The 17,351-nt window shown below is 31.5% G+C and overlaps 1 protein-coding gene across 2 annotated transcripts; it reads left to right on the top strand.

The window, feature by feature from the left end:
• Positions 1-1,385: 1,385 nt before the first annotated feature.
• LOC143045197 (uncharacterized) lies at positions 1,386-14,488 on the top strand. Of its 2 annotated transcripts, XM_076217542.1 has the most exons (8): positions 1,393-1,414; positions 2,394-2,441; positions 5,216-5,282; positions 8,093-8,221; positions 8,550-8,687; positions 10,756-10,905; positions 11,766-11,888; positions 13,406-14,488. In XM_076217542.1, the coding sequence occupies exons 3-8, from the start codon at positions 5,249-5,251 to the stop codon at positions 13,486-13,488; spliced, it is 657 nt and encodes a 218-aa protein (XP_076073657.1). In that variant the 5' UTR covers positions 1,393-1,414; positions 2,394-2,441; positions 5,216-5,248; the 3' UTR covers positions 13,489-14,488. The 2 variants fall into 2 exon arrangements, with proteins under 2 accessions (XP_076073656.1, XP_076073657.1); XM_076217541.1 differs by lacking the exon at positions 2,394-2,441 and having other exon boundaries at positions 1,386-1,414.
• Positions 14,489-17,351: the final 2,863 nt, after the last annotated feature.

Raw genomic sequence — 17,351 nt, 5'->3', positions numbered from 1 at the left:
AGATGTAACCAAAGAAAATAAACAAAATGACAATAATACATAAATAACAACAGACTACTAGCAGTTAACTGACATGCCAGCTCCAGACTTCAATTAAACTGACTGAAAGATTATGATTTCATCATATGAACATCAGGCACAATCCTTCCCGTTAGGGGTTTAGTATCTTACCATCATAACATATATGAGAAGAACATAACCCGTGTAATGCAAACGACTGTTTTTAGAATAAATGTGTTTAGTTCCGATGCAAAGACCTTATCAGTGACTCAATATTAACGCCAAAATATGCAATCTTTAATGACTTGACAACAGTATCGTAATTATATCCCTTCTTAATAAGTCTATTCAAAGGTTTTGTAAGTTTCTGAGGTGAATACTGACACCTTTGTGCCTTATAAAGAATATTACCATAAAAAATTGGATGTGAAATACCTGAACGTATTAGAAGTCTGCATGTTGAGCTATATTTACGAATGATGTCTTTATACCATTCTGAAAGGCGGTGTAATAAATTTCTTACATCATATACTGTGGATTGTACTTTTATTCGAAGGGGTATCAATTTTCGGGGTTTCTGAGGGTGGCTTTAATCACGAATTTAAGGAAGATTGAAAATGGTAATATGGAATGTGTCAAAGAGGCAACAACCCGACCAAAGTGCAGTACAAACTGTTTTTTTTCTTTAATTGAGATAATTTGTAAGCGTTAATGCATTTGCTTATTTCCGAAAGCAAAATTGTATGCGTCTTGCCATTAATGATAGACTTACAAGATAGTAAAATGGACAACTGATATTTCAATGTCCCACCAATCATCAACAAATAACATCCGTCTGAAATCACGAATATATTTTTCTGATGTCTTCCAATTCTCCACTCGACTTTTTCTTCAAAAAAACTGAAATCAACGAATCTAAGAACCCACGAACATGTTATTTCTATTCAAATCACGAAACTTGATAATAACGAATACAAGTACTTTCCATGTACTTATTATGACTTCTGTAGTCTCAATACAAGTTCATACGGTTTAGACGTCTTTGTCGTACATACAGATTTAGTATAGCCACTGTACGGTAAATGGTTTAAGCGGCTCGCTGCTGTCTTCGTATTACATTGCAATCACAGCTCATGCATTTGTTTTTATTCTACTTAACTTTTTCTAATGCTTTGAATTAATGCATACATGCAAATTTATCTTATCGTGAGCCGGAAATTAAAATTATATCAAGATATGTTAAATGAACGATACATAATAAACTCTATGTCATAGTACAAAGCTTTGCATGTAAATATAATATTACCTAGGAGACAATGTCACATGTTTTTCTGTTGATACGTGTAATGATCACGTTATCATATAAATACTTAAATATTGTTTGACAGTTACAGAGACCAGTTGAACTATCATGGTAAGTTCATAGTATTGTATTATTGCATCAATTATTCAAATCATAACTGTAAAAATATGGTAAAAGGTGTTATACCTTCAAATCATAGTATGAACTACATATTTAGTTGCATACGAAAAGGGGCCGACATTTAAAAAAAAACATTCCTTTGAATTTGACAGTTGTAGGAAACCATAAACATATATTTTTGGTGTTTCATTTTTTTTTATTTTGGTATTTCATAGATTTTTTTTTTTTTTTTTAGGAAACATGGTTACTACAGCTTGTACATAGGGAAAAAGGGGTGCAAATGTGATTGATTAACTTCCAGTGATGTTTTTTTTGGTCTTATATGAAATGAAATGTTATGTGAAATTTGGTCTATAGTTTTGTCTATAATTCTGAAGAGTATGAAACTTTACTCATGCCAAGGATTTCTATTTTTTTGAAACAAAAACAAATTCTACACAATATTTTGAAAAGGGAAAATTTAACAATATCTTATAGGGAAAAATTCTATGGTAATGATGCTATATTTATAAAAAACATTGTAAATCAAATTTTGTTAAATATTTTTTTTGGAAGAAAAAGTATACAGATTTTAAACTTGAAAGGCTATACTACATATACTCCGCACATGTTTATCTACTTCTTGGTTTTGTAACATATTTGTTCCTTTTCGGTTTTGTCACCTCAACACTTTTTCAGATTATATGTCCTCCAGCATTTATTATCGAAATGAACACATGGTACAGAATGCGGGTTTATCAACTAAAACTAAAAGCTTTACAGAGTTATATGTGAGGCTTTTTCATGCTAAACTTCATAATACAGTGTCATTGTTACCATAAATTGAATTAATGTTTAGAAACCTGGTTTCAAAAGTTTTTGTCTTGCGCATTGTTGATGATGCATGAAATTTATAAGGTGTTATTTTCATTGACATATAATGCCATGTTTATCTGTGATCATCAAAATTCATACTATCAATTTTTTTTAGTAGATATGAGAAACTAAGTCCTAATAACTGAATAAAGTAAAATTTATTGTAAGTTGAAAATTGTTTTAATGTTAATTAAGCTCAAATTAAAAATTGTTTGCCGGCACCTTTTTGTGATTAATTTAAGATAACTCTGGTTAATCTTCCCAACATTTCATCATTATTGTGGTGGTTATGGTGTTCTGTTTTAGAGTTTGTTCGTAGGGGTATCGTGAGTGTGTTTGAGTTAGGGTTTCACATCAGACATGCTTTTTTGTCTTTAAGGAATCAAGTAATGCAACTATATTAAGGCAATGTAACTGGTTCATTTGAATTCTGACATGATTTTTTGTTTACACCATTTCAAAACAATAAATGCTTTTACAAGTAGCAGGAGCAATGCTGTTGCAGGTTAGATGATGTGGACACAGTATAAAACAGTATATCCGTGCCAGAAGAATGAATACATGTGTCTTTCATAATGTGTGGGTTTCACCTGAATGTTTTACCTCATATCATCAATAGACAATAAACTGTATATGTCTGAGGCAATTGCACTGTTAATGTTATAGTAGGCAAAGTAGCTTGTGAGTGCGGGGGTAAAGAACGACCGTTATCTACGAAACACCACAGCTGTCTTATTTAGAACAATGATATTACGTAATGTTGTTTTATAATAACTTGATAATATTTAGTTTTTACGAAATATGATTTTAACATTAACTAATGATGGTTTGATATAACTCAATATGGAATAGTCATTACTTAATGATATTTCGGATTTACACAATATGGTTTGGTCATTACTCGTTGTGGTTTTACCCTCATTTAATGTGGCGTGTCATTTGGCAATGTGGTTTTAACATTACTTAATGTGTATGTGACTTAACGTAATGTAGTTGTTTCATTACATGGTGTGGTTATTGCGTGTGATGATTTGCTAATTCGTTATATGGCTTTAACATTATTTTAAGATGTATCAAAATTTGACGATTTTTCACTACGTATACATGATGTGTTTTTTCAGTATTAAATTTGATGGGTCCTGTAATTCTTTGAAGTGGTTATCACAATACGTGATGAGGTAAGACCACGTGACTCAATCGGTAAAACTAGTTCTATTTTTAAATAGATTTTCATGTTTTAAGGCCATTGTTATATTATAGTTAGTTTCTGTGTGTGTTACACATCTTAATGTTGTGTTTCTGTGATGTCGTAGTTTTCCTCTTACATTTGATGCGTTTCCCTCAGTTTTAGTTTGTAACACGGATTTGTTTTTTCCTCAGTCGATTTATGAGTATCAAACAGCGGTATACTACTGTTGCCTTTATTTATGTCCCTTGGATTAATATGGCAATCCATCTAGTTCAAATTAATGTTCGGTTAACTTTTCGAGTTAAACTTTGAGTAAGTCTTCGATTTCGAGTTAGTATGCAAGCTATTATTAGAATTAAAGTTCTAGTTAACAATGAGTTTCGAGTTGAACTTCGAGTTTGAGTCACATTTGGTTTAGAATTTGAGTTACAATTCTACCTCAACTTTTAATTTGAGTAACTTTTTGAGGTGAAGTTCGAGTTGGACTTGAGTTTGAGTCTCATTTAGATTTAGATTTCGAGTTGAAATTTGAGGTATATGAGTAACAAAATTTTCCATCGCGGCTCAAGATCTAGAGCTTTTGTCTAGGCTTCCGAGAAAGGGCCCGGGGTATGCGTACAAAAGTTAAACAATGTCACATTATACAAAACACAAGATAAAAATGGAAATAAAGTTAGATGTTGTTTGATTGCCAGTGAGACAAGAGTTTAAATAGGCATATGCAACCGTACAGCCTACATTACACAGTATAGTCGGCTACCTGTGCAACATATATTCCAAAACGTTTTTTATTTTCTTTCAAATAATGATTTACAAGTATATCAAAACATCATTACGTATTGTCAATACCATGTAAGGTAAAGACAAAATATCATCTTGAGTAATAATATAACAACATAACGTAATATCAGAGTTTCACATAAGACAGATGTGGCGTTCAATAATTGGCCATGTAAGTCTTGCATGATCGGTTCTATAATTTCGTGTTGATGAGGGAAGTGTTTAAGGACTTACCCAGGCTATACAGCCCTTGCACGATCGGTTAATTTCTTGTATGTAAATTAATAATATTTAGAAAATTATGAAAGGTTCTTTATATTTGTATTAATATTTTAAAATGTTTCAAAACAAATCAATAAAATTATCTTCATATATCAATGTCTTTAATTAACCAATAAACTGAAATCTATTGAATTAAAAAAAAATGTAATTATTTAAAATTAAATCAAATAACTTTACGTGAATAAAAAATTATGAACCTGTTCAAGGGAGACAATAGTGGCATAGCTTTAGTTGACTTTTTCAAATTGGAACATAGTCATCAATGATAGTACAAAGGAATGTCAATCTTGCATACATATGGCATATCAATAGAATTATATAACTGTGCATTGGTGCTCTGCATTCCATGAAGATTCTAAATTATCATTACAATCAAAAGTGGTTAATCTATAGGATAGTGACGACTTATAAATGCTAACCATAAGAAAAGAATATTCGATTGAAATTTTTTAAAACTTACTCAAAAAAATGATGGAGCTACTTAACTTTCATAGCTCATAATTTACGTGCTAACACAATGATATTACATAGTAGTTAAAGGATATTTGATTCTCATAGTATAAGACGCAATACAGATCGTATGCTTGCATCAAATCCGACTAAATACCCATATCCGGATATAGTCAGTTAAATACGCTACATATAATTTAAATACATATCACAATACTGATTTTTTCCCCTTACAGGACCTCTTAGCTCGGTTTATTGGTATTTGGGTGATGTTTGTATTATGTATTGCACAAGGTGTTGAAGGTATGTATTGATCATTGATATATCAATAGTATGTGTATACCATATTGTTAATTTGTTATATATAAAGTTTGTAGACATTTTTTTTTGTCCCGTTCTTGTTCTTTTTAAGGATTAACACTGACTGCAAAAAAAAAAAAAACTCCGATGCAATGTTTAAGATATCATCTAATGACAAAAAAATAATCATGCTTGTCTAGCAGTGTTATGAAATGTGATCTGAGTAGCAGACATTTCAAAAGAAAATTTTATTGAGTGATGGGCAGGGGCGTAGCTAGGTATTAATTCAACTGTAGGCACAAATCGGCGGGGGGTTTGGGGGCCGCTCAAGGCCCCCAGCAGCTCTGCCCTGGTAGGGGGTTCAAGGGGGCGAAACCCCCGACGGAAAACGGATTTCAACGTTTTGGCTGCAAAATTTTATGCACAAAAATATTAAATTTTCTGGTTATTTAATCATGATAATTATAATGAAAAGTTCGAAGAATTATGAATGATTAACCATAACATCTGAATGGTGAATTAAATAACGCAGTACAATTGGAAAATCAAATATAAAAAAAATATTTACAATATGTACTGCCCAGCATAGATCCGCATATCCCTTTAATTAAGCAGTACACCCTGTTTGGTATTTTCAAATCTGTTCCGTTATGATCGATATATACGTTTAACTTAATTGATACTTACATATTGACGATCCTTCATTAAAAAAAATAGGCACGTGCACGTAAACACTGATATATATAATAACACTATCCTTTTGGCTAGAAAGACATCAACCATCAATCTTTTGATTCTTAAACCTTCACCCTAGCCACACAAACACATACACACATAGTCGATGCCTAATGCATAAGTCTGTTCTGTTCATACTAACATAACAAAATTCATGAAATTCGTATTTCTTTATATCCCGCTCTACTGTAAAATCCCTACCTGCTTAGGAATTTGAATAATTGTGGTCATTACACGTAGATCTGAGAGTACTCAAAACTACTGGATGCCAGTTAATAGATTGAATTATAAACATCCAGTGTAAAATATTTATGCAAGTTTAAAACAAAAAAAAACATTGATTATTTACAATAAACACAACAGAGAGCTTAGTCCTGTAATAAGTGTTGTACAGGACGAAGGTCTGGAAATTTGAAAATGCCATGCATTGGAAAATTGCGGATAGGTGCAGACACTTTGCCTTTCAGTAGACCAACTACGATCTCCTCAAAGAGTGGTATTCTCTCTACAACTAGACATAAGATTAAATGTCCCCATTCTGACCAGACGTGACTACGTATTTATACATCCTTCACAGCCAAACGGACGACCAACATTGGCAAGTCGGGTGAAGACAAAGTGGAAAGCAAGCTAGTTGAAAACTAACAACTAATTAAATATTCATGTGTCTAAGTTGAGGTTCATTCAAGTTTTTGTTGATAGAATTGAAATGATCTGAACCAAAGTTCTAGTTTATAGTTTCTATATAAGGTACACACATAAAAACATTCAATTCTATCCTAATTTCCATTCACTAAGGACGAGAAACTAGTGTACACCTGACTTTCAATAATTAGAGTTATAACAACTTCACTGGAGTTCATCTACATATAACGTTGTTTATTATTTTTTTTAACAAAAAAAAAATATTTGTGAAAAAATTATGTGTAGGCACGTGCCTAAAGTGCCTAACGGCAGCTACGCCCCTGATGGGCTTCGTTTTCAAGTTGAACAATCGCATTAAGAGAAAGAATTGAAAGTTTGCTGTTCTAAGTACTTACGCTTACAATTATTGACGTAAGACGCGGTCATCTTAATACCAATTTATGTTCCATCACCCTGAATTTTTGTTCACAATGGAATTTGAAGTTATTGCTTTTCAATACCGTAGTAAGAAGTAATATCAATATTCAGTTGTGGGTGTAAAGTGTTGCGAGAGTTTCCGACTTTCCCCCAGGCTTCAATACCATTTGTCTGTGGGTGGGGATAAATATAGAGGAAAAGTATTTATTTTAGAATGCCATAATTTAATTACGTTATACTTTATACAACTATATAGTTTTTACCCTTTATGAGCCCCGGATTCAATATTCAAATATGTTAAATTGACAGAGAGCTTGTATACAGTCGTATTGGTGTAAGAGTATGAATATAGGCTTGATATGCTTAAGGTGTTGCGTTCGATTATCTACATAGAAACTGGATTTTGTCCCTATATAAAGTGTGAAAATTATTTTTTTTTCCGCATAGATATTTTTTATTATTGATGTGTGTTTAGCATTACCTCCAAAAATTTTAAAGAACAAAAGAAAGTATTAAGAACAAAGAAACTCAAGATATGGTGATCTGGTAGGGCCTGTTGAAACAAGGGAGTTATAAGTAATAGAATTTAAACTTTTATCAAACTTCTAAATTTAAAAAAAGAGGCACATGTGAATATCAAAAGCCTGAAAGTTCAAAGCCTGGTCGTTTCTATCTTGTCTTACGCAACAGAAAACCTGATTGATTAAGTGTGTGAACAGATGATGCATGCAAACTTGGTCCTGCGAATACATCTTGTATCTGTAAATTCCGTGCAATATTTCTTAGTAACTAAACGGATTTGAAATTAGATATTTGACGACTTAACAAATTTTTATTGTTTGGAGCGACACAATTAACTGTTCCCAAATGATGTCAATCCTTATCTCCATAAGTTGCAATAGCACGGTGAGGATTATTTACACGTCAATGTTACAAATTCCCTGCAAAATCTACTATTCCAATCCACATTTTTAAAATTATGTATAAAACGAAAAAAACGTTTGATATATTTCCAGGCGTAGCTTACGATGGAACTTGCAAAATTGCTGAGGATTGCACAGAGGCAAATAATGTATGTACAACTTCTAAATGTGCCTGTAGTCCTACTTCATATAAAACAGATGGTACCAATAAATGTGTCAAACGTAAGAATTATTTGTTAATTTATTTTATTTGCTAGCTGTCTCAATGACATTAATATATTTAAAACATTACAATGATAACGAATTTGCATCAAAAAGCTTTCAAGAATAAATTTATATAAGAAATAATAGTGTATTGAATTGACATTGCTCGTTATGAGGATAATATCAAGAACTTAGGACAATCAGTGACTAATAACGTGTTATGTCAAGTAAATACAATATTGTTGTCTTTATACCGCATCAAAACCCCTGCATTTTTATTCAGAAAGTTAAATAGACATGATTTTACAATTTATCCGAAATTCTAATCGAGATAGTTTTATTTTAGAAATTGCTTTAGGGGGAACGTGCACAGCTACACCGACTGGTCAGTGTGCAGACGCTAATGCAGATTGCGATGCCAAAGATTCAATATGCGTATGCAAGGCCAATTATTTTGCAAATAAGAAATCAGTGTGTGCATCAAGTGAGTAAAACAACAGAAATACCAAACACTACAGAACATTGGTTATATAGGTATATTCAATAATACATGCTGATGTGTATGCAAGGATGCCAATAGTATGCAATTTTGTAAAAACAATCCACGGGACTAAAATTAATCTCGTCCTTAACAAACAAGAATTACTTAACGTTGGAATATTACTAAAAATTATTATTTGAATTGTCGTCAATAGCAGTACGGAGTTGACATTTCAAATTTGTTGTACCCCTATTTGCGACATTTTTAACTATTGTGTCTGATTGTTTCGTTAAAGTCAATGAGTACCTTTGAATAGAGGCAATATTAATTTCATATTGTTATATGAAAGATAAAAAAAATATTTTGTTAAGTTGGGAAAGTGGTGTGAAAAGTATATCTAAAAAAGTTTTTATTATAATATTTATGAAGATATTTACGTGAAATCTAAAGACTACAATGAAATAATTCTTGGACCAAACAGCAAAAAAGGTTTAGTTTAAACATATTTATTTATAGTGGAATGGGAAACAAGTTTTGCAACTTATATTAATCCCTTTCCACTTTGCGGGTGCGAGTGCTGCCTTGTAGCGGCATTAGCCTGCTCTTTTTCGAAATCTACATGGGTGTCTTTAACGTGCAAGAGATATGTCTCTCTCTTAACACGGGTCAGCCATTTATCGTCCCCGTCCGATGGACGATCATCGTTTCCTCAAGACCATACTCGCAAATAGTGTCAAGGGGGAGCCGAAAATTCAGTCCCTGAAATTTTCATCCCAGACGGGAATCGAACCAAAAAAGGTGACTACTGACGCTTGGGTAAAGGCCCGTGAAATTAAAAAAAAACTTTTGGAGTTTTGATTTAAGTTTGTCAATATTCTTTATCATTTGAACCTTTTTTCATTAGTTTGTACTTATCCATACAAACTAACATAACACTAACTATTAGTATTTTATATATTATATTATTGCATAGCAATATAATATTTCCCACAGAAAGTAACCAAAAGTTAGCGTACAATAAGTTCCAATATTGCACTAGTGCAATAAATCTTCAAAATTCATGACGTCATCAACAACAAAATCTTAGTTTAAACCAAATTTTACTTTCAAATATTATATTGCTATACAATAAAAGTGTTATCGCATGCATATTGGGGAATATTCATACAATAACCCTATAATATGTTTTCTTATTATCTAAAAGTAATGTCTAACGAAAGCATTTTTTTTTATTTAACTGTTATGTTAATACGTTATTATATATATATAAAACGGGAAAACTGATAAAGTTTATACGTTTTATTTACTAAGGATCTACAACTCCCTCACTATGTGAGCAACTCTTAACGTCTTAACAGTAATTTTGGTTTTAGGTAAATGAGTGTCTAAATGACGTGTTTACTACATGAATTTATAAATTTACGCATATTATTGTTAGAAAAATACCCCTATTAAGTTCATATCATACAAATAAAAAATGATAGATTTAATTTGGCTCATTCTGCTGGCGTATTCATAATATAGTCTGGTGCGGACTTAGCAATACATGTACTCGCACTGAAAAAGTCAAAGCGGCTTTTACTCGCTTGAAATTCATGTAAATACTACGACAGCTCTGCGTTTACTCCGGCATTGAAGTAGACATTTAAAGTAAACGGGCGTTTTATACGTAAATCATACTTGACGCTATTTATACATAAGTGATATGGAATAAAAACAAATCATCAAAGATACCAATTTTATATCCAAATAGTCAGATTGCTTGTATGAAAATAAGAAAATATGGTATGATTGCCAATGAGAAAACTTTCAACAAGAGACCAAATAATACAGAAATTCACAGTAATACCTCTCTGTTCGACCATCAACAATGGGTTTCTATATTTCTTTGATATGATTTGATAATTATATATAGCTTTACTGTATATGACAGACCGGTAATAGATTATTTATCTCTGTTTGTTTTCGTAAAAAATACATGTTTGAATGATCTAGATACCTTGTTAATTTTTTTGAGTATAGATATAACTGTAAAGACTAATATGATTTTAATATCATTTACAAATTGCAGAGGTGACTGCCTTGGATGCTACTTGTGTTGCCACGGAACCTGCCATAGATCAATGTGCTGTCACCGACTCGGAATGTATAAATGATGATGCAGGCCCTAAATGTCTGTGTAAAACCTCCCACTATAAAGATGGAACTGGATGTGTAATCAGTAAGACTTGCAATATAAACATGTTGTTAAACTTATTAATTTTGCGTGAATTAAAAAGAACAAATCAAAATTTTTCGTTTTTGTTCTGCAAAGAGGTGCATATATGAACTGTATTATACTGGAAAACCTTTAAAACACCCATTTCTTGAAAATGCTTCTTGATTTCTACTGTGACGTGCTTGAATACAATTAGAATTGTCCATACTAACTGCAGAGATTATCGTTGGGATAGTGTGCAAAATACAATAAGAATTGTCTACATAATTCGACATACATGTATTCATATTTGATAGCTCTCGAATTGAAAAATATTTTGATATTTAAGGATTGCTAGTAAAACTATACACTAACATTTTGAAAAGTTATATGTAAAATGTCATGTAACTCAATAGCTCATGTTGCATTTAGTGATTGCACTTCACATAAATCAGTCAACTTGCGATTAAGGATACAACCGAAGCTTGAAGGTATGTTTGATATCTTGAAATTTTACTCGATATTGATCGAAATCCTCAAACAAAAATTCTTTTTGTATCTTTTCTATTCCATTTTTATAAAATAAATATTGAGTCTCATTAATATTTATACCATTTTCAATTTAAGAACCAGTCATTGGTTTATTTCAATCCAACTTTGTGTTGGTTTGATATTCAGAATACGGAATGAATGTCACATATCTTTGAAATATCACTGTTAATTTGTTGTATAAACAAAATAAGACTGATCTATTGAAATATAAACGTACTATATATGCACCAATCTAGTGCCCAGAACCAGATGTTGAACCTAATGCGTCTTTGTATTGGATCGCTGTCACATTAACGTATACTCTATATATTTTTGTTTATTTTTAATTGCAGGAATTTTCCCAGGTGTCAATTGTGCAGCAAATCAATGTGTCAACCATGCTTCCTGTAACACTACTGCTAAATGTCAATGTAAGGCAGGTTATACTGCAACACCTACCACCAAACCTACCATGTGTAAGTTTAAGTTAAATAGCGAAAATTGGAAATACTGGTCAATATCGACGTTTCATTTGTCACTTTATCTTTGTATTTCTATGATCTGTATTATAACAGCATCAAGATAGCCAAAATCCAAGTTTTTGGAATGAGTTTTTGAAATATTTCGATTAATTACAATGAAGCAGTTAGGTGAAAAACTACAAAATTGTATAGTAGAAAACATCTTACTGTTTCTTTCGTACATCACTAACCAGTCAGAACGCATGTCTTGAGTACAAAATTGATGACTGATGTATATATGGAATTCAATGCAACCATTAACAAGTGTGAGGTTTAGCTACTTAATTTCACCATTCTCTACACGAGAAAAAGTCTTTACAAATGCAGTCATATGGCAGTTGTTACACATTCAGTTATTTTGTTTGAGCTTTGATTTTGTCGGTTCATAAAGAACTTTCGGATTTTGATTTTTCTCTGAGTTCAGTATTGTTATGATTTTACATTTTTGATAACCTTTTATAGTCTTTTATTCTTTTTTAATCCAAGTCTAAATAAAAAAAAAGATGTGGTATGATTGCCAATGAGACAACTATCAACAAGAGACCAAAATGCCACAGAAATTAACAACTATAGGTCACCGTACGGCTTTCAACAATGAGCAAAGTCCATACCTCATAGTCAGCTATAAAAGGCCCATAAATGACAATGTAAATCAATTCAACCGAGAAAACTAAGGCCTTATTTATATAAAAAAATTAAACGAAAAACAAATATGTAACACTAAAACAAACAATAACCACTTAAACATGTTAAATATCGGCTCCTAACTTGTGACAGGCACATACATGTGGCGGGGTTAAACATGTTAGCAGGATCCCAACCCTCCCATAACCTGGTACAATGGTATAACAGTACAACATAAGAACTAACTTCAAAAATCAGTTCAAAAAGCTTAACTCATCAGATGAACAAAACTACAAGAGGACGTGGCCGGGTATTTTTACATCCCAACAACAAGACACTAGGAACAGATCTGAGGGTACATGTAGTTAACTGCCAACTAGTTCAAAACCACTAACAACTTATAAAAAAATCATGCATCTAAGACTAAATTATCAATCTGTACACATCCAACATCCAATGGATTTAGTGTAAAGACGTCATAAACAGTCAAACAGATTGTAGATCCATAAATGTGTAGGTTTTTATTGTATCAATCTTACCAAATACTTGGACAAAAATAGATTGCTTACTTTGGAACAACGTTTTGCTTAAAGGACGAATATGTTTGATATCAACAAAGACAAATTAAAAGGTGGCTATGTCTTAAATTATCCTCACTGTTTTCTTGATCGAGATTTTTATGCACAGTCAGCCAGTGTATAAAAAATTTCTAAATACATTTTTTGTTGCGCAAATTTTGTCAATGACAACATTAATCCTGTTTGGCACCTGTATCGAAATAATATCATATGAGTTTGAAAAACATTTTGTTAGCTGCTTTTAAGTAACCGTCTGTTTATTTTTTTCAGGCAGTGGTGTAAATAAAATCGCAATGATGTCGTCCATGTTGGCGGTACCAATCTTTGTATCGATGATGTTACTTCTACGATAAATGTTTATTCTTTAAAGTTTTTAGGTATTTTCATTTTGTGTTATTTGAATTTTCTTTATGATATCTATGTTATATATTTTAGCTGTCAGACAATCTGTTTGGTGCATAATGATACCCTATAATTTTATCAATTAGTTGTGGTTTGTGTTTGTTTGTTTATTTATTATTTTCACTTATCAACTTAAAAAAATTAGGAGAAACTATTTTGAAATACATTATTTGAAGGATTTATATAATATAAGTCCAGTTCAAACAATTATTCTTTTGTTATAGAAATTGGAATATGTTTAAAACATTTAAACAATGTGGTTGTTTAAAACGATTTAAATTAATTCATATCGATTCATTTTATTGTTGAATGTATTTGTGAATAAGTAATTTCGCATTTAACAAAATTGTAAGTATATTGAAAAACATGTTGTCTGATTTTCAAAAGTGCTATAATATTATTGGAATAACTCTCGAGTTTTATGTGGCAGCGAAAAGCAATTATCATTCTTTAAGTACATTGATGTACATATTTGCTTGTATTTTCTCTCTGGTATCAAAATTTTGTTTTAGGTACAATCATTTGAAAAAACTTACTCTTGTATGTCTGCATTCAAAGTAATAACACTGTATGCTGCTTGTAAGTAAACAAGCTATAACATTTGTTCGCTCACTGTATACGTATCAACATTAATAGTCCTGGCAAACATAAATAGCTGATATTAGTCTTGTTCTCTGTTTTAAAAAAAAATCCCAGTAAATTTCTCTAGGGCTAAATAAAAAGTAATAACATCTTGAACGGTACCAATTTTCCTGCTTCAGATGCGCATTTTGACAATACATGTCTCATAAAGTAGCATATGAGAGGCGTAATTTATTAGAAGATTTAAAATACCTTTTAGTGTTTGTATATGTATAGGTAATATACGCATGTTAATGAAGGTTGTAATTGCAATGCAACTTGATGTACATACGTTTACGTTATATTCAAATAAATATACCTATTACCTTATTTATGCTTTTATGAAATGCAATATATACTAAATAGTTGAAGATTTGGTGTTAGTTAGTAATATAATTCCAATATTATGAATAAAAATGGGTAATACATTCTGAGGAAAATGTACTAAAGTAGATAACCCTGATCGAAAGATAAAGAAAAAAAGCAGTAAAAAGACACTTCAAAGAAACTTGAGGAAATCACCAAAAAAAGAAGGAGGAAAATCATTTGTATTTTCATTAGTATATATCTACTATTCAAAACAAGACATTACAATGAAAGTTTTTTATTCCCGAGTTTCCGCTCAAGTCATTGTTTGTATTTAAAAACATATGTAGAAGAAACATATGAAGTGGAAATAAGCCAAATGTTAAACGAGGGTTGTTAAACTGTACGATGTCTAATAGTTACTAATATCTACGTCATGAAGTCTCTGATTAACTAATTGAAAATCATACCACATCCACATTTAAAAAAAATTAACAACACCAGAACAAATCCAATATATTTTTTTTTGCTCAATAAATGACAACTAATAAAAGAGAGTCGAAAGATACCAAAGGAAACATTCAAATTCGCGTAAAAAAAGGTGGGGTGATCTCATGTGCTCTGGAAGGGTAAGAAGACCCGAGTCCACATGCGGTATCGAGTGTGTCGTTAATTGAAGTACAAACCCAGTAAGAAGTCTTATTCGATAGATCACATTCGGGGAAAGGCGGACAGAATAGTAGTTACAGGATTTGGAAAATATCCGAGATAATATGTGACACAGATATTTCAGAATGGTTACAAAACTAGTGACTGTGTCCGTAAAATTCACAAAGGACGATTTCAACCTCACCAGTTGAGGCATTTGGTTTTCTAGATTCCTTGTCTATCAAGGAAATCATGATTTGAAAAAGTTAAAAAACAAATAAACACCGAACTTCGAGGAAAAATCAAAAACGGAAAGTCCCGAATCAAAGGAATGGGTAACGACTGTTGTATTCCTGACTTTATACAGATATTTTCCGGGAGAGAAAGTGATGGATTAAACATGGTTTTAACGCCAGCAAAAACGGCTCACTTGCATGACTGTCGCATCAAATTCAATTATATTACCAACGATATGTGAACAAAACAAACGAACATAATAGGTACAAAGTTTTAAAATAGTGGTACAGCAGTCAACATTTTGTTAAATCTTAGTCACAATACAAACAAACATATAGCCAGAATGAAAAACAAAAAGGACCATAGACAAGGCCTACTAGAAAAGAAGAAAGACAAGAATACAAAAATTTACCATAAAAAAAAAAAACCAATGACTGAATGTATAAGTGTCAAGCCACGACAAACTAATAAATAAATAATACCAAATATAGACTAAACATTAGAAGAATTGATATACAAAGACTAAACCCGCCTCATTATGCACGTATGTACCTGTCTCAAGTCAGGAACCGGTAATTTTGTGGTTGTCATTTGTTTATGTTTTACCTTTTTCGTTCTTTTTTTAATAAATAAGGCTTCTAGTTTTCTCGTTTGAATTGTTTTACATTGTCATTTCGGGGCATTTTATAACTGACTATGCGGTATGGGCTTTGTTTATTGTTGAAGGATGCACGGTGACCTATAGTTGTTAATTTGTGAGTCATTTTGGTCTCTTGTGAAGAGTTGTCTCATTTGCAATCATACCACATCTTCTTTTTTATACAGAAAAGAATCATATAGCACGTTATTAAGATGATAAACAACGTCTTTACCTAGAATCTGTACTACAAGACTGTAGTACAGAATATTGTTTATGAAGTTTACAAAGTCTTGAAATCTTACGCTGAACTTTTTATCAGAAAAAGGACTAGATGTTCTATGACATATCCCTGGTGTAGATTGTTTTACCTTTTTGATAACTTCTAACATAGTATGCCATTTTGTATCCCAAAGTAATACATTAATAGAGTATACTACCGTTTGTATGTGGAAAATCAGTGTTGATTATTTCTTTAAGACGATTTTTTAAATTTCGGATGGCGAATAATCGTACACAGGGTTGAAAAATCTAAAGTTTTGATTGAATTGATTTCAGAGAAAGATCGATACTTGATATTATCCAGAAATTATTTAGAGTTATCCAGAATCCACACATTGTTAATACCACTTCGCAAGTGAACAGTAATACAAGCTCTAAAATATTGTATCAATTTTAAATATCTAAGAGGAAGACTTATCTGTTGTATCCCTTAATTCAAGATTCGCCCATACAGTCACCAAACTTTGAAATAAACATGTTGATACATGTAGTATCACTTACAGTATTTTTTGTTTGTTTAAATCATATTGATTACAAATAAGGAATTATCCCTCCCTAAGACACGATACTTATATCTATATGCTGGCCATTTTTTCTATGAAACAAAGCAGGTCCAACTTTTTCAATTCATCTTTAATGGAACATGGAATATACTCGTGTAAAGTAAAGAGAACAGATATATGAGTCTTATATTGCAAGTTATCTGAAATTTTTAATAACGGTACAGTTGGGTTGTTATCTAATACACTCAAGTACCGTAGATACGAAAGTTAACAGAAGGTTGAAATAATAAGAACAAAGATGAAATGGATATCAATCATAATGCAATGTAATGCATGGCTTAAAAAAACATTGCTCTATGAACCTATTGGTGAAACCTTTGTGAAGAAATAAAAAAAAAAGACTTGGTTCTAAAAAATGAGGATTGAAAGTTTATCCTGTTGAATTAATTTCAATAAAGCTCATGTTGACAATGCACAATGCCTTTTCTGGGATCTTGAAATCTATATTGCATTTACAATTTCGTAAGTATAATTCATTGTGTTGTCATCTTATACGTTCAGGTATCTCACATCCCATCTT

This window comes from Mytilus galloprovincialis, chromosome 9, assembly GCF_965363235.1.
Source record: "Mytilus galloprovincialis chromosome 9, xbMytGall1.hap1.1, whole genome shotgun sequence".
NCBI classification, from domain to species: Eukaryota; Metazoa; Mollusca; class Bivalvia; order Mytilida; family Mytilidae; genus Mytilus; species Mytilus galloprovincialis.
The sequence above is the reverse complement of the archived record's forward strand: the minus strand, read 5'-3'. Positions and strand labels throughout refer to the sequence as shown.